This window comes from Polyodon spathula, chromosome 4 (genome assembly GCF_017654505.1).
Source record: "Polyodon spathula isolate WHYD16114869_AA chromosome 4, ASM1765450v1, whole genome shotgun sequence".
NCBI classification, from domain to species: Eukaryota; Metazoa; Chordata; class Actinopteri; order Acipenseriformes; family Polyodontidae; genus Polyodon; species Polyodon spathula.
In genome coordinates this window covers 17,171,316-17,198,058 of record NC_054537.1, presented here as the reverse complement: position 1 = coordinate 17,198,058, position 26,743 = coordinate 17,171,316, and the positions used below count along the sequence as shown (strand labels likewise).

The 26,743-nt window shown below is 37.3% G+C and overlaps 1 protein-coding gene and 1 long non-coding RNA gene across 4 annotated transcripts in view; one reads left to right on the top strand and one right to left on the bottom strand.

Annotated features, from left to right (window-relative positions):
- LOC121314239 overlaps positions 1–1,633 on the top strand; it is a 30,722-nt gene extending 29,089 nt beyond the window's left edge. The window contains exon 5 of the long non-coding RNA XR_005950087.1: positions 1,322–1,633. This is a non-coding gene — a long non-coding RNA (uncharacterized LOC121314239). The remainder of the gene's footprint in view (positions 1–1,321) is intronic.
- A 2,692-nt stretch (positions 1,634–4,325) lies between these two features.
- The window catches only part of LOC121314238 (amphiphysin-like), an 80,565-nt gene continuing 58,147 nt past the window's right edge, over positions 4,326–26,743 (bottom strand). Inside the window, exons 14-25 of one of the 3 annotated variants that reach the window (XM_041247274.1) lie at positions 26,219–26,242; positions 23,886–23,918; positions 21,478–21,537; positions 17,840–17,950; positions 13,719–13,778; positions 11,225–11,272; positions 10,665–10,712; positions 10,028–10,075; positions 8,086–8,142; positions 6,785–7,066; positions 5,974–6,075; positions 4,326–5,011 (exon numbers count right to left, since the gene is read on the bottom strand). In XM_041247274.1, the coding sequence (XP_041103208.1) occupies positions 4,907–5,011; positions 5,974–6,075; positions 6,785–7,066; positions 8,086–8,142; positions 10,028–10,075; positions 10,665–10,712; positions 11,225–11,272; positions 13,719–13,778; positions 17,840–17,950; positions 21,478–21,537; positions 23,886–23,918; positions 26,219–26,242 (978 nt within the window). In that variant the 3' untranslated portion in view covers positions 4,326–4,906. The remainder of the gene's footprint in view (positions 5,012–5,973; positions 6,076–6,784; positions 7,067–8,085; positions 8,143–10,027; positions 10,076–10,664; positions 10,713–11,224; positions 11,273–13,718; positions 13,779–17,839; positions 17,951–21,477; positions 21,538–23,885; positions 23,919–26,218; positions 26,243–26,743) is intronic. The other 2 variants (XM_041247275.1, XM_041247276.1) reach the window with 2 other exon arrangements.

Below are 26,743 nucleotides of genomic sequence, written 5' to 3'. Positions count from 1 at the left end.
GTGCACCCCAAGCTCCAAAGAAAAAAACTGAGCCCAGACAGATGTATGTCTACATTTTCCATTCTTTCATTCATCTAACATCCATTTCAACTGCAGCCCACCACAGCTGTGAGTTCTGTTAAGGCTTTTGACTGATGATTTCCTGTAAATGAAACAACGTGAGATTTCCAATAAGCACAGTAGTTACCAGCATCTGATTATTCTATATCCGTTACTATGAGAGAGCTTTTTTTTTTTCATTTTTCTTAACCCTAACCCTAACTCTAGCCATTCAAATTATTTTCGTTTTTCCTGTACCAGAAAAATGTTTGATCTTTCCATATTCCCTTAAAATTCTGTGATATCAGTGATGATTTAATTAGATCGCCTCCAGTACGACCTTAGATGACGACATTATTCATATTATTTTAATGAATAAATAAATCGAGACAGTGTATACAATTTTAAATACAGAAATGAAAAAGCAGTGTCAAACCCACGTATAAAGAAGTTGTGAAGAAAGATAAGGAAAGGGTTAATATAGTTACCTGATCGAGCAATTTTTAAAGAGACGAGTATAAATGTTGTTTAGTCTGTTTTATTAGCAAGGAGACATTTGGTAATGCCTTAACTTTAAAGACATTGGGTTGTGCAGATCTACCATTAGATGGCACTAAAGTATGAAGCGGTGAGGGTGTAATTTACTCATATGTGTGTTTTTATATTATGAAATACTGTTGTTGGAATCAAAACTCTCTGAAGATTTGCCCAACACTCCCCAGATTTGCCTTGGGGGTGCGAATTATGAACAAACACGCTCCTATTTGTAATAATTAAGATCATTACAATAAACTGATTTTTACGCTCAGGTGCTGGGTGCAAGCTAATTCAGGCATCCTTTATACCCGTAATCAGTCCGTCTCTAGCAAGTGAGTATATCGGTTTCTTTATTATAAATACATAAGCCGCAGCTTGTAGGTTGGTTGTTGGCTTTGGCACGAAGGCTGGTTATCATGGATTTAAAACTCCTTTCAGGGTAAGTTTGTGTATCTTAAAAAATGTGTTGTTTTTACTTGTTAATGTTTTTCGTTTCCGCTAGTTATCCATTTCTAAATTCAAATGCAAGCTACGAAGTTTTAGATGTGGCAGCATGCGTTCATTTTGCTGAGTTATTTGTCTTGGCAGTTTTCCCTCTAGTGGGAACTGCGTGTAAGTCTTTGGAGGCTTCAATGTGCCAGGATGCAGTCATTTCCTAAAAATGAGTACCTCCTGTACTTCACCCATCAAGCTCCATGCCATGAAACCCAGTGCGTCATTGCCTCCAATGTCTTCCTTTCTGCAGCTGCCTGGAAAGTGGAGACTCCTACAAGACCCAGTGACTGCCAGCGCTTTCACGAAGAGCCCCCACCACCTCAAGAGGATTGATGTCCAGACTCAGTCTGTTGAAAACCATGCCTCTTCTACCCAACACTTGCGTCTCTTCCCTAGTGCACATATTGTGTAACTTCCTAAGGGTCCTACTGCTTGCATTTGTCTTTCAGATGAGACTCATCTGGCCCCCTATGCTCTTGCACAATTGAAGTGGGAGTCCTTCTACTTGCTGTTTTTGCTGCCAGTTATGAGTTGTTGGCTTTGTATTTAATAAAAACTTGAATGTGTGAACTTGTGTGTGGTTGATGTTTTCTTTTTTTTTTGTGGATGTGTCGCTCACATTTCATCTATTGATACTTCAAAGGCTGTGAATAAACTAAGTTCTGGGGTATTGGATGGCTAAAATGATGCCTCCAGTCTTAAGGTAACATTTAATGTCCTTTTTAATAAATTTGCTCTACCATATATTCTGCTTTTGCTCAAACAAATGTGATATTTTAACCTTGTTTACAGCCATGAGCTGATGAGGGTTTGCAGTAAAACTATTATCTGACTCTCAAGCATGTGTTGAGGTTGAAGGTCTGATTTTCTGCATTTTTGCACATTTTTCACATTGAATTTGGTCAGATCTTTTTGTGGGTTTTAGTAGAATATAGAGGGAGTCTGAGAGATTAAATGACACCAAAGTTTGATGCTTCTTTCATTTGTTTGGTGTGCACGGTAATCAAACATGCAATCTTCAGGTGTGAGTTATTGCCCCACTGGTTAACTCAACCCAATTAAAGGGATAATTGGGGTCAGCCAATTATTTGGGGTTGCCATCATTGAAGGAACCATGAATTCTGCTCTGTATCAGAGAATTCTACAGGAGAATGTCAGGCCATACGTCCGTGAGCTGAAGCTGAAGCACAGCTGGGTCATGCAGCAAGACAATGATCCAAAACAAACAAGCAAGTCTACATCAGAATGGTTGAAGAACAAGACATTTAAAGTTTTGGAATGGTCTAGTCAAAGTTCAGACCTAAATCCCATTGAGATGTTGTGGCAGGACCTGAAACAAGCAGTTTATGCTCGAAAACCCACAAATGTCATTGAGTTGAAGCAGTTCTGCATGAAGGAGTGGGCCAAAATTCATCCACATCACTGTAAGAGGCTGATCAATAACTACATGAAGTGCCTGGTTGCAGTTACTGCTGCTAACGGTGGCGTAACCAGTTATTGAGTCTAAGGGGGCGATTCCTTTTTCATGCAGGGGCATTGGATGTTGCATAACTTTTTTTAATAAATAAATAAGTATCAAAATGTATGTATTTTGTCGTCTTTGTTCAATCAGGGTCCCTTTTATCTATTATTAGATTTTGGTTGAAGATCTGATAACATTCAGTGCCAAAAAAATGCAGAAAATCAGACTGGGCAAATACCTTTTCACGGTACTGTATCTACTCATTATGATTCTGCAAATATATTACAAATATGATAACTTATTTTTCCTCTTGAGCAGTAGTATTAGGGTGCAATGGCATCAAGAACAGGGACTTTCAGAACATATTAATGTACATAAAGAATATAGCTGAAGTCTCAGCTGTTTTGGATCCTATATTTAAACGTTCTCTTTAAGCACAGATGTCTAAAGTTTGAATTCATACAATTGTACGCCCACTAAGGGGTGTCACAGCTTCTCTTCTCTCCAGCTGTGAATCTGAAAAAAATTAAATACAATCAATTATAATATGGTTGTTTTAGTTGAAACTATTAAAATGCATATATGTAAGTTTAATTGGTAGCTAATATAAGCTGTAGAGCCATGTTTTAATGTCCTGACTTTACTGTGTAACATTTAACATAATGGTTGCTTTAAAATTACAGTAATAATACACTATGCATAGTTATTTAAATTAAGAGTCTGAGTTACAAAAGTTACAAAATACATTTGCTTTATTTCTTTGCGAATTAGTTTCAGCTATCGTTACTGTGGATGGCAACACCATACACACTGCACTTAATAGCAATATATTATCAATCACAATTCCAGTTGACTCCAGGGTGCACTTTTGTGAAAGTAATATTACATTATCCTAGTTCTAATGTTGTAATATTGCCAAGAGGGATAAAAGAGTTACTTATCAAAGTGCAGCACATGTGTTCATACTTACAAGTTGTGATTCCAAGTACCCAAACAGCAAGCGCATAACTGACCAGAAGGTGGCACTGCTGCACACTGCTACAACTTGTAAGAAAACCAAATACAGCTGGTCCAGAACTAGAAACATGTTGGTGTTGGAATTTCTCCATAGTTATTAGTTTTGACACGGGTCAGTAATTTGCAGTCTGATCAGTATTTATATGTCAGATTTGTTGTTCCGACAGTAATGAACTTGCAACAAAGGTGATGCAGCTCTTGTAGAACACAGAATACAAGATATGCTATTTGCATAACAAACGGGGTCACTGTGAGTTATATCTTTGTGAACTATTTTTTATTCACATTAAATTAAGAAACATAAGCATGTACATCACAATGGGTTCTACTATGAAGGTTGACGGTTAGCACGTTAGAATGTTAATTCAGCTATTATTGAACAGCTACGACTATGGGAGCTATATAAACAGTTACATGTATTGCATTTCTGACCATCCCTCCCCCATTAGTTTTTAATTAAAAATAAATAAAATGGAAAATAAGTTAATGATAACATAAAATGTTATACACAAATAATTTATATATGCTTTTACAGCATTTTCTTACTTTGGAGTTCAATTATGACTTCTGTTATCAGTTATTAATAGGAGTTTATCGTTATGAAGCACATATTTGGAGGATGTGTTAACAACACTCTGCAATATATATTCTTCATTTGTTAAAGGGTCTCTTGTAAAACATTATTGATATTTAACACTGGAAATACACAATACACCTTATATTGTTTTCTTGTTTTTTTTCTTTTTGTGTTTTTTGTGTTTTTGTTTTTGTTTTGTTTTTGGCAAAGGAGCAGCAAGTTTTGTTTATGAACACCAATATGCCTAACATCATCATAGCAACGAACTCAGCAATAAAACAGAAAACAAACCTATGATGCAAGGGTAACGTTTGTGACAAATTAAACATTAAAAAAATCCTCAGCAATTGTGTAGCACTTTTAACTGTTATATAGATTATTATATCACTACAGGTTACCAAAAATCTGCTGCAGAGCAACACATTCATACAATACAGCGCAGAGGAGATAAGGGCATTGTCTTAACAGGAATTAGCTTTTTCTTTTTTCACAGGAAGGGGTTACATGTGGGATCACCATAGCTCCCAGCAAAGCACAAATAAATCAGTTGCTGCTTACAGGTAAACAAACAAGAACATCTTTATTTATTGGTTTCAGAAGAAGGGAGACCATATTCTTGCTTCATGCTCCAGTTATTTTCACATTGTTAAAATCATTTTAAAAATGTCCACTTCAGCCATTTGCTAATGGAATCACCAGAATATGAAGAACCATGTTTTTTTTTCTGCATTTAGCCCAGAAATCAATCAGCTGGTTAAATCGTCTGCTTTCTCAGCTCTCTATTCAATGCGTTGAGTGAAGTTTTCTGGAAACAGTCCCTTATGAGTGATATCATGGTACTGCAGCCAGTCATTTTCAGCAATTCCAGTTAGCCAGCCAGCTTCCTAAAAACAAAACACATTTCTGATAGCTATATGTAACCAAACCAAGTCTTTTGTTGGATAGTACATTAAAAACAACCTCCCTGGCTATTTTAAAATCTGTGTTAAGATACATTAAATTGAGTTTAGGAGCAATGCCATATGTAACACAGGATAGAGCAGAGGTCTCCAACCCTGGTCCTTGACAGCCCATATCCAGCAGGTTTTATAGATGTCTTTACATCATCAATGGCTAAAGATCTGGAACACCTGTTAATCTTACGAAGTAAGATAATAATTGGTTCAATTAAGTAACTGAGAGATTGGTTGAAATGAAAATCAGCAGCCACAGTTGCTCTCCAGGACCAGGGTTGGTGTCTTTTTAGAAGCAAGACCATCACCATCTTTGGAAATAAGTTTCCTTTACTTTTACTGGCAATACACTAGCTGTGCACTAGATGGTGCTGGCACTAACTAATTTAAAGACACTTTTAGTTGACCTAGTCAACATTTCATATGTTTGAGGCAGGCAACTACTGAAGAGCTCCTGAATTCCTAGTCAAAGCACTCAACATATATAATAATAATAAAAAACACAACATTTGAGTAATTGTAGAACTACTGCAAACATTAGACAAAATATGGTGGCTCATTGAGGACATAGGATAACAAAAATAAAATGTATGTCGTGATTACAAGATAAATGATCTTGTGACCTTGAGATAAGTGTTTATAAAAAGAGATTCTGAGATAATCTATCTCGAGAGCTCAACATAACAGTTTGAAATCCTGAGAGCCTAAGGTAATTCATCTTGTGAAAAAAAACACTGAAGAAAATGTAATTTGAAGATAGTTCCTCTTTAAGAGAATAATTCAAGGTTCAGTATTTGGCCCACATAAATAAATAAAACAGAAAACATTAACATTAAATTCCATGAACAGCCCTGCAATGCCATTTATTAAAGAGGTCTAACACTCATATGTACCTGATCTTCCACTAGTGCAGTAGGAATGACTAAGACAAGATCGCCTTTCTTCAAATCAAGTTCATCTGAACTTGCAGCTTCAAAATCATGTAGTGCTTCAGCCTGCACGAGAAATGATTGTTAACACACTACTTTACTAGCTTGTTGGTAAGAGTAAATTAATAAAGCACGTAAAACAGCACTGGAGCGACTCTTCCGTGAACAATAATTCAAACAGAATGTACTCCCCTTGTGATGGATCCTCACCTAATTTGTCACTTTTATCAGTGTCAGTGACATGTTTTCACATTGAAGGATGATTAATAGGTTTAATATAAAATACCAACAATTAACTAAATCATGGAGAGAGAAAGCAGTGGAACCTCGGCATTGTTAATATTGAGCTCATAAATACCTTCCAATAAGGCTGTGAAATTATCCTCTTGTGCAGTTACGAGTATTTCACCTGGGAGGCATGTACAATGTGCCTCTGCAAGCTTATACAGTAAATGTGGCAGCAAGTTATTCTTAACCCTCTTGATTTGAATGGATGACAGGATATACAGTATGCCTGCATGGGAATAACTGTTTTCAGGTAAAACTATAAGAAACTAAATTAAATCAACAAACATTTGACTAATGTGTTCGTCAGTGTAAACAATGTTTGGCTGAGAGAATTCGATTCTGATCCACTTGTACCTAGTGAGGGGATAAATCACACTTTCATTCTTTTACATTTTACAGAACAAAACATTTTCTGACTCCATGGCATTACTTACTGCAGTAGGTCAGAATCATGACTGAGCACAGTGCTGTATATGAATTCAGTTACCTTGTAGAGGTACCCAGGAGGCAGGCTTTGTGTTGTAACAGCTTCAGGTTTAGTCTCCACTGCTGGTTCTGTAAGTGGCAGGCTCTCCTGAGCTGCTGCTGCTGCTGTTGCTGGCTCCTCTGGTATTGCTGCTGGCATTTCCCTGCTGTCACTGACTTTGCTGTCAGGCTCAGGCAGTACCTCTGGTTCTCTGACATCTTCAGCCTGTAGTTCCTCATCATCCCATTCACTGTTTGATGCTGGTTCAATGACCACTGATGGTATAGTAATCTTTTCCTGGGACTGACAAGTTCAATAAAATACTGATAAGAACATACACAACAACAACGACAACAACCTTCCTCAGCTCTAAAACCACATGAAAGAATGTTCACAACGCACTTGTTGTTTCAGATAGACTTCATAACAACTCAGTCCATTGATTGTTATCCCTGAATAAAATAACCATGCAATCATTTAATTTCAAAGCATATTAATTCAAGTGTTAATTGAGTTAATGTTAACGTTCAACATAATATGTGTGTGTGTGTGTGTGTGTGTGTGTGTGTGTGTGTGTGTGTGTGTGTGTGTGTGTGTGTATATATATCATATATATATATATATAATATATATATATATATATATATACTATATATATATATAGTGAATAGGGCTCATTAAAATACACATTATTTCATTATTACACATATAAAAAATTATGTTAAAGAGCAGCTTAATACATCCAGCTTTTAAAAATGCTTATGGTTACATACTCCACATCAAAACCTTATGTCATTATAAAAAAAAAATCCACTGTTTTCTTATTAATCTTCATTTTGTATAGATTGGACTGTAAGATGTGTGCCTCTACCCCTATTAAGAGATTCATTCTCCTTTTGCTATACTTTTAATCCCTGAACCTCCATTTACAATTCTATCCAGTACCACATTAAAAAAAACAAACATACAAAATACTGAGAAGAATCCTTCATTCACTGCAGCATTGCCCCGTTAACTTGTCTGTGGAATTTGTGAGCAGGCTACAGTAAGACAAGAATGAGAGTTAATGTTTTGTCCAAACTGGTGAGGAGCTTTGAAAGGAGTTTTGACAAGAAATCACTTTACTTTACCTTAATAACTGTGGATTTAAAATATTCAAGAGGTCACAGGGTCCATACATTTTAATACCATCGAGTAAACTCATTGGGAAAATAAAAGCCAAGCACACTGTAATAATGAAACAATTGTATTCTTTCATATGGCAAAATCAAAAGAACAAGCTATTTAAAAAACAACAAGGAATTTAATTTAAACATATCTACCTGCTTATTCTCAGTGTCTTCAGTAACCTCTTTATTTTCATCTTCAGGCTCTACATTCTAAAAGATTGTTTTCAGAAAATAACAACAAAGACATGGCTAAACGAGAGTAGTCTTAGCATTCGGGAATGAGCGTTAGATATTTGGCGTGCTTGCAGGGTAGGAGCAAGGGAAAGGGGGGATATTAGAGGGGTTTCTATGTCCACAGTCACCACTGTATTAGTACTCAACAGTCCCACTCCCTTAAAGACATGTGTGGCACACTGCCTGTAGTATTGGGGGCTGGGGGCTGGGGGCTGGGAGCTGGGAGTTGGGAGCTGGGAGCTGGGGGCTGGGGTAGGGGGACAGACGGACAACGACACAGATACGATAGTGTGAACTAAAAGAACTGCCCTTTCCAATGATGCAAGCTGACACAGAATGAATTGTTTCGACCGCTCAGGTTTTGGAACACAGTAACTCTTGATTGAATATGGCTGTCGATAAATTCCAATCACAGATTACAACCTAGCTGGGCAGTGCTTTGTTATTTCCATTGCCCAGCTTTCTTTTTTCCTATTTACATAATTGTGTTTGGCTGTCTGCTTCACGAGGACATAAAGAGCGCCTCAGTACTTTTATTGTTTCTCATAAAAAGTCTAAAGTATTAATCCTCATTAGAAAAATGAAGCTTTATTACAGCAACATTGCATGAATGTGCACAATATAAAAAATATATTCACTTGCCTCTTTTTGGTAGTTCGTTTGTTCACTAGGTCATGCACTTTAAAAATTAAGGCAGTTTAGTGGTTGTTAGTAGTTAAAGTGGTATAGCAAATGAAATAATTCTATCCCCCTTACCTTATGTGTTCTACCATTGGCTATGCAGTTCTGAAAGACGTACATGTCCTAGCAAACATATTTATATTTGACGAGTGTAGATCTGGTACCGTACTAGGGTAAAGAAAGCCCTTTGTATGTTTGTATGCCTTACTACCTCCAGACAGTCTGCTATTGGTCAACTTCCAAGGCTATTAAAGCCCAGGAGTTTCAAGCCTACTCATGTAACTGGTTGTTGAGGAACCAGCAAGTTGCTAAATGCCAGGAAAGAAGGCACTGAATAGGTGAGGGCAAATTCACTGTCCAGGAAAAACTATCAACAATATGAAGCGCTTCCTAGAAATGAGGCATACAAACAGAGCTTCCTTTAATCTGGAATGGTTGCCAGATATGTTTTAAAGTGCATGTGAGACCTATTTCATGAAAGGCATTAGGCCAGCTAGGATTTATGGGATTACTTCAACAGATATAAACCCTTTAAAGCTGCTTTTAAAGGAACACTACTCAAAAGGGACAGGTTAGATGACAAGCAAAACAGTTCACAGAAATTAAAAGGGTTGGCAGCCTTTCAGAAAAGTAAATTACAGGGATGTGTACAAAATAGAATATTATAGACAAATAATTAAATTTAAAATGTTGGGTTTTTTTAAAATTATTTATATCTTAGCTTATAAAGATAGTTCAACTAGTGCACTGTTTCAATTAGTGACCAGATGGTGAAATCAATGTCATTAATGACATGTTTGCATTCAAAATGTGCCACATTTTCTGCACACCCCCTATTAAATGACAAAGTGATGGGAATATAGTTCTACCTGCAATGGGATACCCACTTTCCATTGTAGTTATTTATTAATTATTTTGAAGCATTACAATAATAGGACAACATAAAACTAAAACATCATGAAACGCTGTTTGAAATTAGATATGAAGATACCAGGTTTTGACTGAAGCACTCAATGATTGTGGCTACCATCAACCCAGCTACTCTTATATACAACATTACACTAAAATGATCTTCTCACTGCTACAGCAATGAGGGTCAGGCATAATCTAAAATCCAGATCACAAGCTAAGTAGCTGCAGGCTAACCTAGCCATGTTATGTTTTGGTTTGTAATAATTACCAGAGCCTGTGCAGTTGGGGACTCAGTTTCCACATCCACTGCTGAAGCCTACATGCAAAAAGAGGTTACGCCTGTTATTCAAGATGCAAACACGATGCCAAGAAGCAATTTCTCAGAACTTGTTATAGCAGTGAGGATATAGTACGCCAATAAAAGGAATGGCTCATTGCATGACATCAACCTTTAAGTAGTTAGTTTGCAGACAATAGGTAGTTTATACTGTTTCTGGAGTTGTCTATGGATAGGCCAGCCCTTCAGGTGTCTGCTTTGAGGTCACAAACCACTTTGCCAGTAAGGTACGCTGCAGCACAGTAAGGAGAAACAGTCCTTGTTAATTCGGCTTCCCTAACAACAGGCACCCCAGTGAAAGCACCTCTGCACAGCCAGAGGCCAATAATATGTATTATACATGGCAATGTCAATAAATCAACCTTTTACCATGTTTATCTCATGATCAGCCTCCAAAAGACCACCATTGCAGATCTCTTCCAATGCTGTTTCTTAACACTGGAAAGCGAGGCATGTGAGGAACAGACTGAGCTAGGCTGGGTAGAGATACATTTGGAAACTCGTTTCCACACTCATCTGTAACCACTAGTCCATCACTGATTCCCTGCTACTGCTTTGTCATAATTACCAGAGACTGTGTTGTGGGGGGTTCGTTTTCTACATCCACTGCCAATGCCTAGACGTGAAAAGAAGTTATGTCTGTTATCCAGGCAAAGCAAACCAAAAATGTCTTTAAGTGTGCCAGTAATACAAGTAAGAGGCCGACAGCAATCAGGATATGTTTTAAATTGGGAAAGGGTGCATTTAGAACAGAAAAAAAGTATAAGAACCATTGTTAGTAAGTTGTTTTTAGAAAGTATCAAGGTTGTGTGAATATTCCAAGTGCCCCTGGTTAAATCAGAGTCAGACTATATAGATATTCGAGTTCTACAGTAAAGGAATCCAATATAAAGTTACATAACTTTCTGTTTGTAGGGTATTTCTCTGTAAAATCCATTTTTGTACTTAATAGCAGTTTTGGTCCCATCAATCTATACTGGTAATATTGCATTATTATTATTGAACGTGGACAATCTATGAATAATTAATATATAAGCATATTTAATGCCAGAGCACAGTACATATACTATGGTATATAGTATATGAGTGCAGACTCACTTATGCCAAAAAGACATAGGCCATAATTACCAGAGCTTTTGCTGGGGGAGATTCACTTTCCACATCCACTGTTGTAGCCTATGTGTGAAAAGAGGTCACAGCTGTTATTTCAGTGAAGATCCAAACAGGATAGTAAGTGCCAAATAATCAGATCAAACTGATAAAGATAAGCAATTACATTAGTACTTGGAGGCCTTCAGAAAATGGAAAATAAACGGTGTATTTACTATCCTAAAAAATAACCCGTTCACCATTGGAAATGCGAGGAAGGAGCATAATAAAGCTTGCGTTAGAAAACAAGTGATAGGGTACTGTAGGTGCGGCCCAGGATCTTACATTTCAGCCTGAAAGGAATCACCCACCTTATGAAGGTAATGAGCTACTGAACCCTTTTGAAAGAGAGGAGGAGGAAAAAAGAAACATTGTGACAGAATAAAAGGCATGCGCTTATATTCAGAAACAGCACTCCAGTGGTAATGCTCACTTGAGTGTTTCTTCCGAGCATGGCCGGTAGATTCCAATTTTAAAACTGTTGGGCCAGACCATAAAAGGAAGCATATTTTCAAAGTACTTACTCCACTCATGAATTACAGTAACTCCTATATTTTTTTAAAGCAGTTAAACATATCTCCCCACTTGTGAATATTACCTGAAGAGTTGTTTAGATAAAACAGTTAATTGTATAGTATAATATGCAGCTTAACCAGATGCACTGTGATCAGGATGGAGAAGAAACCCAAGCTGACAGCCTTGCACGGCAGGTACCAGTTATACCCTACAGCTTCTGTATCCTCAAATCTTGCACTTCAAAATGAAGGACTGCATTTGGCAGAATACAGATAGTATACAATTTAGTTTTAAATTTAAAAAAATCGAAAATGTACATGATGGAAGTATTGCCGAAGCATCCCCACAAATAAATAAATAAATAAGAACACCGCATTTGGTTTACTAAAAAGAGTGGAAAACATAGCCATGAAAGCAATATAAGATCTGTCAAACTCTAGCTATAGGATCAATTAAATCTCTTGAACACATCACAACAATAGACCAGGTTGGCATAAAATATCGGGGGTGTCAGACATAAGACCTGTGGAACAAAATCAACCCCCCAGGGCAATTTAATATAACCCTCCAAACTCTGATTCTAAGTGCAGTGTTCTATCAAGCACCCCAATAGTAAAGACACCCTTGTCTATTGAATTGACCTAAACAATGACAGATTTGAATAAACCATCCTCTAAATCACCAAGAGGATCCTCTCTGGTAAATTACCTTACACATTTATATAATGTAATTAGTACCAGTACATGAGGAGAAAGTCCACTAATAAATACAAAAATAAATACATAAATAAATACACATGCAAACAAGAACACCCTCAAAATACTACATAACCCCATTATAAATATATCACTGCACTACTGTATTGAATCAATTAAAATGAAATCAGGTCTATAAAATTGCAACACACAGTTTGGAACTGTCAGATTTTGTTCTCAAGAACACACGCTTTGTGTTAAACATTTTCTTTAAAAACAAGATGCAATATTCTACAAACTGTATTTAATTGAAAAAAGTGCTTTTTGTTGGAATTGTTTTGCAGAAACTGTCAACCTACCATTCAACAAACACTCAGAAACGATACCATAAAAGGCAAAGGATATTTTTGATCCAAAACTGATATCCCTCATAAATTAAAAATAAATAAATAAATAAAATACCAAGTTTCCCTTGTGAAACTACATGCAATCAGTATTACATTGTATACTGCTCCTTTTAAGAACATATTTAACCATCAGATAACATTATTTATTGCATTTTAATAAGGGGACAGGAAATGCACATATAAACCATTTACAAATTCTAAAAGGGAACAATTCATACTCATGGTCAGATTAAATCTAAATTATGTATGCTGCCACAGCTAAGGCAGGATAAATGCTGGTGTTAAATTAAAAAAATCACAATGTCACCCAAATTTTTAAACAAGGTGCCGCCCAAAGGGGATGCAGCTTCTTTATATGTAATTTAGGGTTGTAGAACCATTATTAGGTAACACAGAAAAACTATGACATGCGTCATCAAATTCATTATTGAAGAAGTCATTGTCAAATTTCAAGTGCCATAATGGCTCTCAAATCAAAAATACACCTGCTTGTGAACATAGTATTTACTTATTACTTTTAAAAACATCACACAAATACAAAAGGATGAAATTCTACCAACAGAAACCTCACACCAATGAATGAATCATCACAATGATGAAACAGCATGGTAACTTCTATATGGTAAACAATACACCTACAACTTGAATGTTATTCTTGGCATTTTAATATAGTTGCATCATTTGGAGCATGCCTTTTTCCAAAGAAATAACTATTGCAATGACAAAGCAGTTATGTGTTTTCTGTGCATCTGAAAATCACTGTGATGTTAAAGTGGCAGCATGTGCAATGCAACTGAGCAGTGGGGACAAATGGAGGCCTGGCTATGATGAAATCCCATGAGTGAGGATACATACCTCAGTGCTCTGTGCCTCAGTGCTTATTACAGGCTCTTTCACTTCCGCCTCAACATTATCCTTCATAGGGAGGGAACATCAGTATATTGTTAACATTGTTTTCAGAGTCTAGAAGAGCTGACTGCAATCTAAATGAGCAATGTGCTGCAGCACTGCCAATTGTGAAGCCAAAACAAAGTGATCATCAGAAAGGTCAAGTGTTGTCTTCTAGCTTTAATGCAATGCTTTACATTAAACCAGTTAAGGGAGTTACAGATTTACCAGTTTAATTGGTTGTCATTTCTTTTGTTTCCAAAATCTTGTTAACAAAAACCTTCTATGTAAAGCCTTCAAGGCTTGTTAAATAGTTTGTCATAGTTAAATCTTGTAAATAAGCTTATTTTATTTATGCTTGTACTGTTTGACGATGAAATTGATATCGAATAGTACTGGTCCTTCAATACATCACCTATTCAGGCAACACTTTACCTTAAGAATTGATGTAAGGCAAACAAAAAAATGAAGCATGATATGGATTCAGAATGATGCGCCTACATTCATTACACTCTGCAACTACCAATTAAAACATTAGTTGATGTACTAAACAGAATAATTATGGAAAGGACGGGTCATAATTTCACTCAACAAAATTTTTTTATTAAATCCTTCCTCTAATTAGTTGTCAAAGGTCTGCTTGGATCAATTCCTTTGTATTTTGAGTACATGTACACCAGTCAGGATGAGGTACGGACATGTTCAACTTTGTGTATGAAAGCTTTAAACTTTATTATTTATTAAGAAGAAGAAGAAGAAGAAGAAGAAGAAGAAGAAGAAGAAGAAGAAGAAGAATATACTGGCATCTACAGCAGTGACACGTTAATCTGGGCACTGTAAGAGTTATTTTTTAAATCTGACTGCTTTTAATTCATTAAGACATCTTCCTTAAATCCACATACAATGAATGTCCACTAACTATAATGTATAGCCAATATACAGAGCCTATAGAAAGTCTGCATCCCCTTTCAAAATGTTCACCTTTTGTTGCCTTATAGCCTGGAATTAAAATGCATTAAAATATTGTTTTTCACTGTCAAGACGATTATTAAGAAGTGGAAGGTGTATGGCACCACCAAGACCCTGCTTAGATCAGCATGTCCTTCCATACTGGATGACTGAGCAAGAAGGAGACTGATCAGAGAGGCTACCGAGAGGCCAATGGAAACTTTGCAAGAGCTATAGGCTTTTATGGCCAAGACTGGTCAAAGTGTGCATGTGACAACACTATCCCAAGCACTCCACAAATCTGGCCTATATGGTTGGGTGGCAAGAAGGAAGCCATTACTCAAGAATGCCCACCTTGAATCCCATTTGAAGTATGCAAAAAAAACCACTCAGGAGATTCTGTAGCCATGTGGCAAATTTTTTTGTGGTCTGACGAAACTAAAATGGAACTTTTTGGCCTAAATGCAAAGTATTATGTTTGACGCAAACCCAACGCAGTGTATCACCCAAAGAGCACCATCCCTACTGTGAAGCACGGTGTGGCAGCATCATGTTATGTGGATGTTTCACATCGGCAGGGATTGGGGCACTTGTCAGGATAGAAGGGAAATGAATGGAGCAAAGTACAGATAAGTCCTTGAGGAAAGCCTGCTGCCCTCTGAAAGAAAGCTGAAACAGGGATGGAAGTTCACTGGAGGGGCTAAGGAACAAAAAGGTAAATGTCCTTGAGTGGCCGAGTCAGAGCCCCGACCTAAATCCAATCGAAAATTTGTGGCATTACTTGAAGATTGTTGTTCATCAATGCTCCCGGAGAAATTTGACAGAGCTTGAATAGTTTTGTAAAGAAGAATGGTCAAATATTGTCAAATCTAGATGTGTAAAGTTGGTAGAGACCTATCCCAGCAGACTCACAGCTGTAATTGCTGCCAAAGGTGCTTCCACCAAGTATTAACTCAGGGGGGTGGAGACTTTTCCAATTATGATCTTTAGTTTTGTATTTTTAATATATATATTTTTTTCTCAATACAAACTTTTTTCCCCTTAACAGAGTGGAGTATGGTGTGTAGATAAGTGGGGAAAAAAAAATCCTCATTTAAATGCATGAAACTCTGAGGCACTGACACAACAAAATGTGAAAAAAGTTCAAGGGGGTGTAGACTTTCTATAGGCACTGCATATAGAAATGAGTTGTAAGACTGAAACTACCATGTTTCTGTGACTTGCAAGCAATGTGTCCATGATACAAATATAGAATCAAACCATGATTATTATTGTGGTGCACACATGTATGTATACTAGTATTTGTTCATTCATTCATGAAAGGGCATTTAGCATGAGATTAATAAAATAAATAAATTACATAAAACAAAACATGTGTGAAATTATTCCTGCTCCTTTGAAGAAACGGTTTGACTAAGTCACACATTTGATTAAGTCAAAAGTATGAAAATCACAGGAACATCTTTCTCTCTGTAATTAAAGACTGGAGCCTCCTGGACACACCTGCAATCTTACCATAAACCCTGAGTCTAAGCAGATGGCCTGCCCAGTGCTGCAGGTTCTGTTGCTATGGAAACACTTGAACGCGGTAATTTTTTCACTGCACCTGCATTAAGGCAAGGGTTTAGAGAATGAAAAAGGAGACTGGAGGGAAACTTCAGCACTTCAGTTTTGTCTTGTAAAGCCCACTTGGGGATTACTGTTCCAGCATGTGTGATAAATAATTAAGTGTTTCTGAGCATTGGATAGATTCTGACAAAGTTGTACTGTTTTTAAACGTGTTTATTACTTTTTGCTTTATTTCGAACTATTTTGAACCAAATTTGACTTGTACATGTTTGACATTTATTCTTATAATAATGTTTAACTATATTAATTTCCTTTCCTTTCCATACCATCTAGTCTTGTGTCTCTGCCACTGTTTTGCTCATTTGTTTCTAGCCATATCCATTCTCAATGGCAATTCCAGTCACATATAAATGTTGTATTCTGAATTCGGAAGCAGAATACCTGAAATCACTATCTGGAACATATTCAATTAATGGAGACTGCTGAAATGGATGGCACATTCATTATGCATGTCTTTGGTGATAATTGCTACAAATCCTTATTAAAATCATGGAAGGCACGCCTTTGATCAAACACTTGTATGAAACTATGTCAATATTCTATGACTTGCGGTTACATTGTGTAATTTCATTTAACTCAGGGAGGATTATTAGTTTTACCTGTCTTAGACAGGTCAGGCTTTTGCATGGTCCTGGATTACAGAACAATTAATGTTACTGTGAATTGTAGGTTCTGGTCAGGTTTATTCTGGGAAGGTTATTTTCTAATCAGTAATTTATCTACACCCTTCTTATATGTTCCTGAATTTCAAACCCATAATGACAGAGGAAATAAATATACTGCCATTTGAAGCATACGCCGTTTAAATGTAATGCATATCTAATACAGCTACAAGTGAGTGATATTTGGTATAGCAGTATGCGAATAGGCTTTATTTCAAAGGGAGTGATTTATTTTGCCACTTGCACTGCGTAAGATGACAGCCTATAAAGCTCTTTTTGGAAGACAGGAAAGCAGAATGTCACAGGAGGCGACATGTTATATCAGCTCTTCAATAATCCTTTAGCCAGTTCTTTAACTGGATTTATGCAAAATTAAAAAATAAATGAATAGATAATACAGCAATAACGTGTTTTGAAAGAAAGCTTCCAAGTCTGTGAGCTGCTGCCTGTGTATTTAATAATCTTAACCCTGTAAAGCATGATATAATAATCTGCCAACACTGGCAGCATATTGTGTTTACCAGCCAGAATTAAATATATTTGCATAAACTTAGCAGCTTTTCTCCATACGAAATGAGTTTGGCATTAAAGGGTTAAACCAAGTGCCATGAAACACTTTACCTTCAACTTTACCTGTGCACCCACCCTGGAATGGCACAACAGTGGTCTGCAGGGGGGGGTTGCACCAAAGGTCTAAAGTGAAGATTTTTTCAAAACAAAGAAGGCTTGGATAAACTAAATAGGAAGCGCAATGTATAACAATGTTCAAAAACAAAATGGCGAGGCTGAGGGATGGCCCGTGGTGACGCTGATGAGATGGAGGGGCGATGATGGTTTTGGTTGACTCACCACGGCCTTCTCTGTTGCCTGCTGAGTCTCAGCTGGCAGAGTTTCCTGGGCAGGCTCAGAGGGGGCCTCAGGGGCCTGAGAATCCACAACAGGAGGGACTTCTGCATCAGGCTTTTTATTAAAACAAGGGAGGTAAAATATCATTAAGCAATTCATATGTAACTCAGTACAAATCATCTTTCATCCTCAATCTGCCACTGGATCCACTGAATCAGCAGCCAGCACTACATTGTGGTAACCATGGATATATTTTCTAAGCATTTTTTCCTACATGATCAATTTTTCAATGTCAAAGCATATTTTGATACTATGTTAGCCTGAAATGAAAAAAAAAAAAACAAGCCCCATTTTAAATTAGCCCAGAATCTCAAATACAAGAATGTGTGAAACTAATCGTCCCACTTTTATACATACCGTTGCCTAATGTTAGAATGTATCCAATTATTTTATTGGACACGCTACATTCACGCATCCGAAGTTGGCACTTGGAATGTGAAATGTGAATAACAACCCAAACAACAAATCGAATAGCAAGCTAACTACACTCTCACCAAGTATATTGAATGATAAGATAGGGGAATGCAGACACATCCCAAAATAACTACCTGCTACAATATGCCAAGCATGTAGTTAGTACAGTAACTGGCATGCTTGAATGTGTTGGCTATACTGTAACAATAATTTAATTACTGTTAATTATAGTAATGAAAAACAAAGTGCATGGATAAGGAATGACCAAGTAGCAGTGCCTGGTTAGACAGGGCATGGTTACATGTGGCCAGCAATAGTAATAATCATTCCCAAGGTTACCAGGCAATGCAGCTCTATTATTTCATGGTGTGGCACAGTTACTGGAGGCTCTGTGCCAGGTATAGAATTATAATACTGAAACAGAGATGTTCTTTATTTGAAATAAACCATGGCACAAAAACTGCATGTAATTCAATTGTGATGCAGGTTTAATCTGGGGCTGTAGTATAACTGCATGGCTACAATCACATATTGAGCAGCACAACTGTATAGATGAGAGCATATTTACATGGTTTGGGTTGGATGAGACCTTCTTGGTTAGGAAGGGATGAACACTGATTGACCAAACAGCTGTATGTTCACACATACTAATTTGTGTAGCAGTTTCTGTGGCAATAATAAATACTTAGGGTGGTGGTCACACATTATTATTTATCCTTTACACATGTACTAGCTTTAGGGTTAATAAAATCTGCTGTAAAATGTAAGTAAAAGCTGTAAATGAACACTGTAATACACCAGTAAAACCAATAGCCTTCTACATTTAAATCACATGCCATTAGCCATTCAATGTATTGAAGGTAATTTTATTTTATTTTCCCTTTAACAGTGTTCAAGACTCTGTCAAGTATATTACCTTTTTGAATCTGCAGTTGGGTGCCATGGTTACAAGACTATTAGTGTCCCGCCTTATAACCAGTGGCACTGGAACAATTTTTAAAGTGGGGGTTCTGAAAGCCATTGAACAAAACTGTAACCCCTTGTGGCAATGTTGCCCCGCCCCTGTGTATTTCTGTGTTGTATGCTGCGTGTGGTGTGTTAATGTTGGTGTATAGTCATTGGTACACGGAATATAACATGGGTTATGCGCACAAGTGTTTAAAATGTATATTTGTATTTAGGCACAAGGATTGCACAGCACTTCATGTGCAGGTAAAATGTATTAATATGTGAGCATGGGGAATTGCACTTTATTAATTCACGTGCAGTTGTACCGCGACTCCAAATGAATGATTGATTAGCAGTCGAGTCTCGGTACAGCTGCAAAAAAGCAGCATGTTTTCACTCACTCGGGGTTGTGGATTCGGTGAGTGGAGAACGGGATTGGAGACGGAGGTAGTAATAATAGTTAAAGCAAATCATAATTTCACTCACCGTGTTTGTCTGTTTGTCCGCTGTTTGGTAGTTTCTGTTTTGTTTAGTGTTAATTCGTTTTATTTGTCTGTTTATTTTGGCCTCACGTGCAGTTTGCTGTTTTTGTTACAACCTTTATATTTACTGTTTGTTCATTTATTAAATGCTGAGTGAAAACAATCGCTCAGCTTCACCAAACTCCACCTCTCTGTTTATTCTGTGTTGGTTCCTGGTTCTGGTCTGATGTCCCCCACTACAGCCATCTTTGTGACACCCCTGTATATGATAGAAGCCATGCAAAGCAAGGGGGTGCTGTTGCACCCCCAGCACCCCTAGTCCCGGCGCCCTTGCCTATAACATAAATAAAAGTTCCAGTGGAAAGGTCTTAGTTGGTCCTACAGCACAACAAAATGGCACCAAAGAAAGGCTGATAGAGTGTCTTTGCACCATAGGAGAAAGGACATGCACTTGTGAAGAAAGTGGAGTTATAAAAGGCAATGGAAAAATACCCTGAAAGTATCGAAATAAACCCTACAGAGTTCGCACCACTCACTAACAGAGCTCTTTGTCATTGAAATGTACCAAGAAGCAGCAAAAGACAGCAGAGAAGCACTGAACCTGGACCCTTGTAATACCAAGGCACTGTACTGGAGCGCTCAGGCACAGAGGAATTACAAGACTACAAAGCTTGCATTGCAGATCTGAAGAATTTGCTGAAGAACTAACCTAAAAACTCTGCTGCCCTGAAGTTACTACAAGATATGCAAAAGATTCTGAAGTAGTCTGTTAATGTACAGGTTACTGGGCACATGCAACATATGCAGCTATGTTTTAGATAAGATTAAAACTGGTTCTGTAGTGTAAAGAATAGCCTTATAATTCAATTTCAATTTCAATTTTAATGTATTTTATTTCATACCACAGTATCTCAAATTGTATTACATGTTAGTTAAAACAAAAAAACGTATGTAGTACAAATTACAAAATAATAACAACAATAATAATAATAATAATAATAATAATAATAATAATAATAATAATAATAATAATCACAAAACTAAATAAAACAATTGAAGGAAAAGAAATGGATCAGAATGACAGATAAAACACAAAAATCACAGAAATAAGCACATATAATAGATACAAATAACTCAAGTTAAAAAGGCTAAACTATAAAAGAAAAATATTGACTGACGCAGCATCTCTAATGAATAGAGCAATGAGTTCCACAATCTGGGGGCATTAAAACTAAATGCACCTTCTCCTCTCCTTTTCAGTTTTACAAAGGGGGAACACTATACCATACAGCTGTCTCTAACTAATGTGTCTGCATTTCGGAAAAGTAATAGGGCACTGTAAGCTTTCAACTCCACCTGCTTCTGTACTCTACAATTGAAAGGTCAGGAAGCAGCTAGAATTACTGCAAACATTATAAAATGGAATGAAAAAAAATCTAGATTATAATGAGCATTTTGAAGTCTGTTTCTTTTACATTTAATGACTTGTAATCCTAATAAAATTGTTAAATGTTTATCAGCTTCCTAACACCTTGTTTAAAAGCGATCCGAGTCTACCACTTATTCTGAGAGTGATTTCTCTTGTCTTTGGGTGACACACTTGACCCTTCAGCAATAATTTGCTCTCAGTGTGATAGGTAGCCAATGAGCATTTAATAAATTATACAGTAGGCAGCTGGATAAGGGGACAGCCAGAAAGATAAATGCAGGTTGCTCAGATTGAAGCAGAGGACTCACCATTGTATCGAACACACTCTGGTTAGAATCTGAGGCAAAAACGGAGGTGCCCGCATCCAGCTTTGTTGTGAAAAAGAGAATTGAAAGGAAGCGTGAACACACAGTAATAAAACAATAAGAACATTTAACTACATTTTGACTATAGCAACTTTAAAATGAACTCCATGCTTGTATGTATGCAAATGTCTGTAATAGAATGCAAGCACTTCTACAGTATTCCCACTACTGCTAAGAATCAGCATACACCGTTTGGTCAAAATGCAATGCACACTCAGTCTTTATATCTCGTGACTCGTTAATCTTATTAAAATGTGTCTGTGGGCTCATTCAAGATTCATGGGGACATCTTTTTATTTTTATTTTTTTGCGCCTTAATTATTTTACATGCCACAGAAACCACTACTTTAATAAACGTTAATTTAATAGCCTGTAGTGATCACAACAAAGCATTGCTTTCCCTTTCATGCATCTTGTATTGTACTTATTGATGTAACACGTTTTTCAACATACTGTAAACACTTATTGTTTCGATATATATAAATCAGCTGGAGACTGAAACCAAACATAGAAATGATCCTTGGCAGTGTTCACCAAGAGAAGTAGCAACTGCCTTCTGTCCATCATTGTATCTTATGCAGCAAGATCAATGCACGCTCCAGCAGCAGAGAAGCTGTTTTTATTTAGCTGAAATTGTCATTCAGTGTTGTTGCTGGAGAGGGACCAATTGCTGGCTTTCTTGCTGACTACAAACATATCAAAATAAGCTTATGTTGAAAACGATATCAGCACAACGCAGAGGTGCTTGTGAACTGTGGTGATTTCCTGAACAAGTCTCAAGATATGTAAATGATCAGTGCATTGCATCCACTGTTGTCTATGTTACTGAAATACCAACTTCTAATATGCATTTTAAGTTTTAGTTTTAGTGTTGTTTACAAACCTTTTATTGATACAATGACTAGAAAAAAGTATGTTTGAATATCAAACAACAGTCTGGTTTTAAATGAAATACATATTCTCAAATGACTAGTATTGTTGTTCCTTTTTTTCTAAACACTCAACACCAGCTCTGAAATGTAATATGACTTTTTAATGCAGGATTTGTACATTAGCAATTGGTATGGTACACTAGAAATTGTGACATGAAATGTCATTTTTGTACATATGTTTCACATATGTTTCATCATGACTGTTAAGGGATAATGGTTCATATTTAGCTTTTATAATATCAAAAATAAGCCAAATACACTTCAGTATTTGGAGGAATCTTTCACAAACATTTGACAGTTATGGTAATATAGCAGGAATCCACTTAAAAGATCTACAAAAACAAGGAGAAGCAGTCATTGAGTTTGTTACACAATTTCTCTCTGTGGAAGCATGGAGCATGTGTGTACTTTACTCAGTGTAGCACTGTCTAACTAAACCTTTCTGGAATGGATGCTTTACTGTTATTACAGTTACATTTTCCTTTATGTTTCTTTCAGTAACATTAGGTACACAAGTTCACCTTTTCTTGCCAACTACTGTAGTTTTTTAATGCTGGACAGTACATTTTCTCAATATTAACCAGCCTACGTTTTAAGTACACATGGTCTTATAATAGTGTTGTTAGTAAAGACCCATGGAGTTCAACTATGCAAGGAGAAAGTGATCACATAAGGGTTAGTATCACTATTTCTATAAACAGTATGCTTACAAGACCATACAGCCAACAATATCCAGTATAGCGAATATGAAATAAAGAGCTTTGTATATGGAATGTATTATGCTAGTAGTCCTCAACTGCCAACCTCAACAACATTTGCTGACTTAAAATTAGAAATTTGAGCAATGTTTTATGAAATTTGTCTCATCGTGTTCAGTAATTATAAAATATCAGGAGACCCTTCCAATAGTTTTTCACAAGATTCCAATAAGCCTAACATGGGGTCTCCAAGAGATTCTCAAAGGAACTTCCACAAATTTACAAGGGGACCCATGAACCACCATGGTTGTCACGATGTACTTTCTTGAGAGATAACCCTACTGGACCACAAAATGTAATTTCACTCATTCACATCTGGCCTGGATTAGAACCAGTGGATTAGACATCAGTTTGTACTAAAAGGAAGGCCAGTGGTGTCATCTAGCATTTCCCATATAGAAAGGGCCCCCAGAAGGCAACCCCAGTGCTCGATGGTTAGTCCAGGCTAGGTTTCATGTTCTCTATTTTGTGTGTGAACCTAATAGAGCTACAAAGTCTTATTCATAGATTCATGATCACATATATTCAGTCTTGACTGGAATAACCATCGGTGAAGAGAGTTGCCATCTCTGTCCCCTAGCAACTCATGCTTAACAGCCTAATAATATTCATAAAAGTGCAGATTAGTCATAAAATATAAGGTTTTTGCATGGCTGTTTACCTGAGAGAATCCATTAAAAGCATTGTCAGATACCTACATTGAATCAGAGAAAAACAAAATATTAAGCTTCTACAGATTTACAGCTGCTCCAATGTGTCACAATTGTGTAACAATGGTGATATTTAATGAAAAAGCTTTTTGGAAAAAATAAATAAATAAACCAAGAGCAAAACAAATGGAGAAACGGAAAGGAGACTGGGTATTGAAAGAGGGATTGGGACTTGATGTCATAAAACACTAGGTTCTGTGTTACATCTTGGGAAAGAGGGCTATTTCTCTCTACTATTCTATGCTACACACCGGGATAAGGTTAAGTACCTCTTCCTTCTCAGCATCTATTTCCTGGTATAACGTTCCATATCTCTGGTTTGCAATCTCATCTTCTGATAAGTCAGAGCTGTTGTTTTCGTTATCTCTAGAATTGGATGAACTCTCGATGCTAGTTTTCCTGGAATTCCCTATTTCAAAGTGACCCTTTGGTTTTGCCAGATCTTTGATCGTCTCTACCAGGCTGTTACTTTCTTCTTCCCCAACCACATTTTGGCTTGTAAAAGAGCTATTTTTCTGGTCCCCATCTGTTAAAATGGTACCACCCCATTCAGTTCCAAAGTCTCCCACACCACCAGTGGGCCAAAACCAACTGGTGTCACTGATCTCCTGCCAGGGGTTACTGTTGCTTCCTTCTGTATTGTCAGGTGCCTCAGGAAATGCTGGCCACTGGTCAAATCCATTGGCCTGACCTTCTGGAGGAGCGGAAAACCCCCATTCATCATTGCTTACCATTGGCTCCCAATTTTCTGGCCAGATCTGATTCTTATCTGCTCCCCATGCATCAGAACTGCAGCCGCCTCCTTTTTCTTCTTTGTTTGTCGTCACTTCTATGGTTTCTGGGCAAGGGGGCCACTCTGCCTGAACATCAGCCCCTATGTGGTTAGTGTCTTGCATTTGGAGTGCACTCTCTGAACTGGGTTCAAGGGCAACCTCCTTCTGAAAGTATTCGATCAGGCTTTGATTCTGTTCTGTTTGTCCTAAAACGCTGGGCTCATCCTCAGACTTAGTGTCACTGAAGTTATGTATTTCTGTTTCCACATTCCAGTCTCCCATCGTAGACTCAGACACAAACTCCACATTACCTGCTACTTCTGCTCCCAGGTTCTCAGGTTCTTTATCGGAAGTAAAAACTTGACACATGCTATCCCATTGTTTCAGGCCCTCTGACATGCTGTTCTCTGTGTTTTGCTTCTCGTCAACCCCCTCTGTAAATGCTTCAAGGCCAGTATCATCACTTTTTATAGTATTTATACATTGAGCCTCCATAAGCTCGCCATCCATTTGGTCCCCCTCCTCAACCTGCCCTTTATTATCCACCTCTGTCCACCCAGAATCTATTACATATCTCCCTTCATTCTCGACTCCTTGCCCTATCAGGGTTTCATCCTGTATCTCCTGCCCATACTCATCAGTAAATACTATCCCTGGCATTTTGAGCTCACTTATTGTTTTTTCTTCTATCCAGCCTGCCTCACTGTTCTCTGAACATTCATCACTCTTCTCTCCTAGACGTTCTACCCAAGCCCCCTCTAGATGAACATCCTCTATACTCAAAGCACCTGCCACCAAACCGTCGCCCTCAGCATTGGGATCACTGTCGAGGGCCTGTTCTTGACATTGATCAGTTTCCCAGGTCCTAACCTCTGCATCTGCAGTATCTGCCTGCTCCTCCAGAGGTGCTTCCTGCCAGCTGTCTGCTGGGGGCCACTCCTGTCCCTTTACAGGATTCCCAAGGTCCGAACATAACTGGTGAACTTCATCCACAGTCCCTCCTTGCTCTTCTTCGGAAGACAGCTGCTCAGAGTCTCTGACACTAGCGGTGCTGAAGTCTAAGCCCCAGCTAGTTGCTAAGCCACCACTTGAACCCTGGTCAGAATATGATCGGGTAATGTCTTCTGCATTGTGACTTTGAGTGCTGTTATCCACGGAGAGGTTACAGAGAGAGAGACTTTTTGAAGAGTCAGGCTTTAGATAAGACAGATAAGTAAAGAAAGAACAAAAATGACTTAAATGAGAAAGAAGCCAAAATCAGAATAAAATAGAAAAAAAAACAGCGCTAAAATGATTACATTACAGCTAAAATGAGAAGCACTAGAGAAAATGAAATGTATGGATTCGTACTGCAGCAAGACTACATAACAGTCGAGACTAGGGAAGCTTTTGTTAACAATATAAGCATAGCTAATATGACTACAAATTGAAGTGTTTGCAGAATAAATACCAAAATGTATTATTCCGATTATTTGATCTAAACCAGGCAAATCTTTCTGTTGATTACTTACAGGCTGTGCTGGCCCTGCGCTTGCCTAAAAAGAAACATAAATATACACATTTTCATAAATACTTCTTATGTTATTGCAAAATAAATTAAATCCATCTCCTGTTAAGCCTTTATTTGAGCAGAACCATTTGCTGTAGTTAAGACTGTGCCCGTTGCACAAGTAGATGATTACATTTTCATTTATTTTCTATCAAGCATGAACCTCAATAGTATACACCAAAAGGCTATTTAGTCTGTGATACAGTATTCCAGTTCAATTCTTAGTATCTATTAAACCTACATTTGCTAGAACTGCACATTATCATGGAAATATAGACAAACATGTTTAGACACAAACACAACACAGATTAGCTTAATGACTAGAAAACATTTGATAACATGAAGAAAAATGTATTCATAATTGTTTTGCAACTTATTCTCATGTTATAACTTTTCTGCAGAGGAAAATGAGTCACTGTAAAACCAGTTAATGCGTCATACGTTCAAATAGTAGCTCTCAAAACAACATTTTAAAAATAAAATGTGA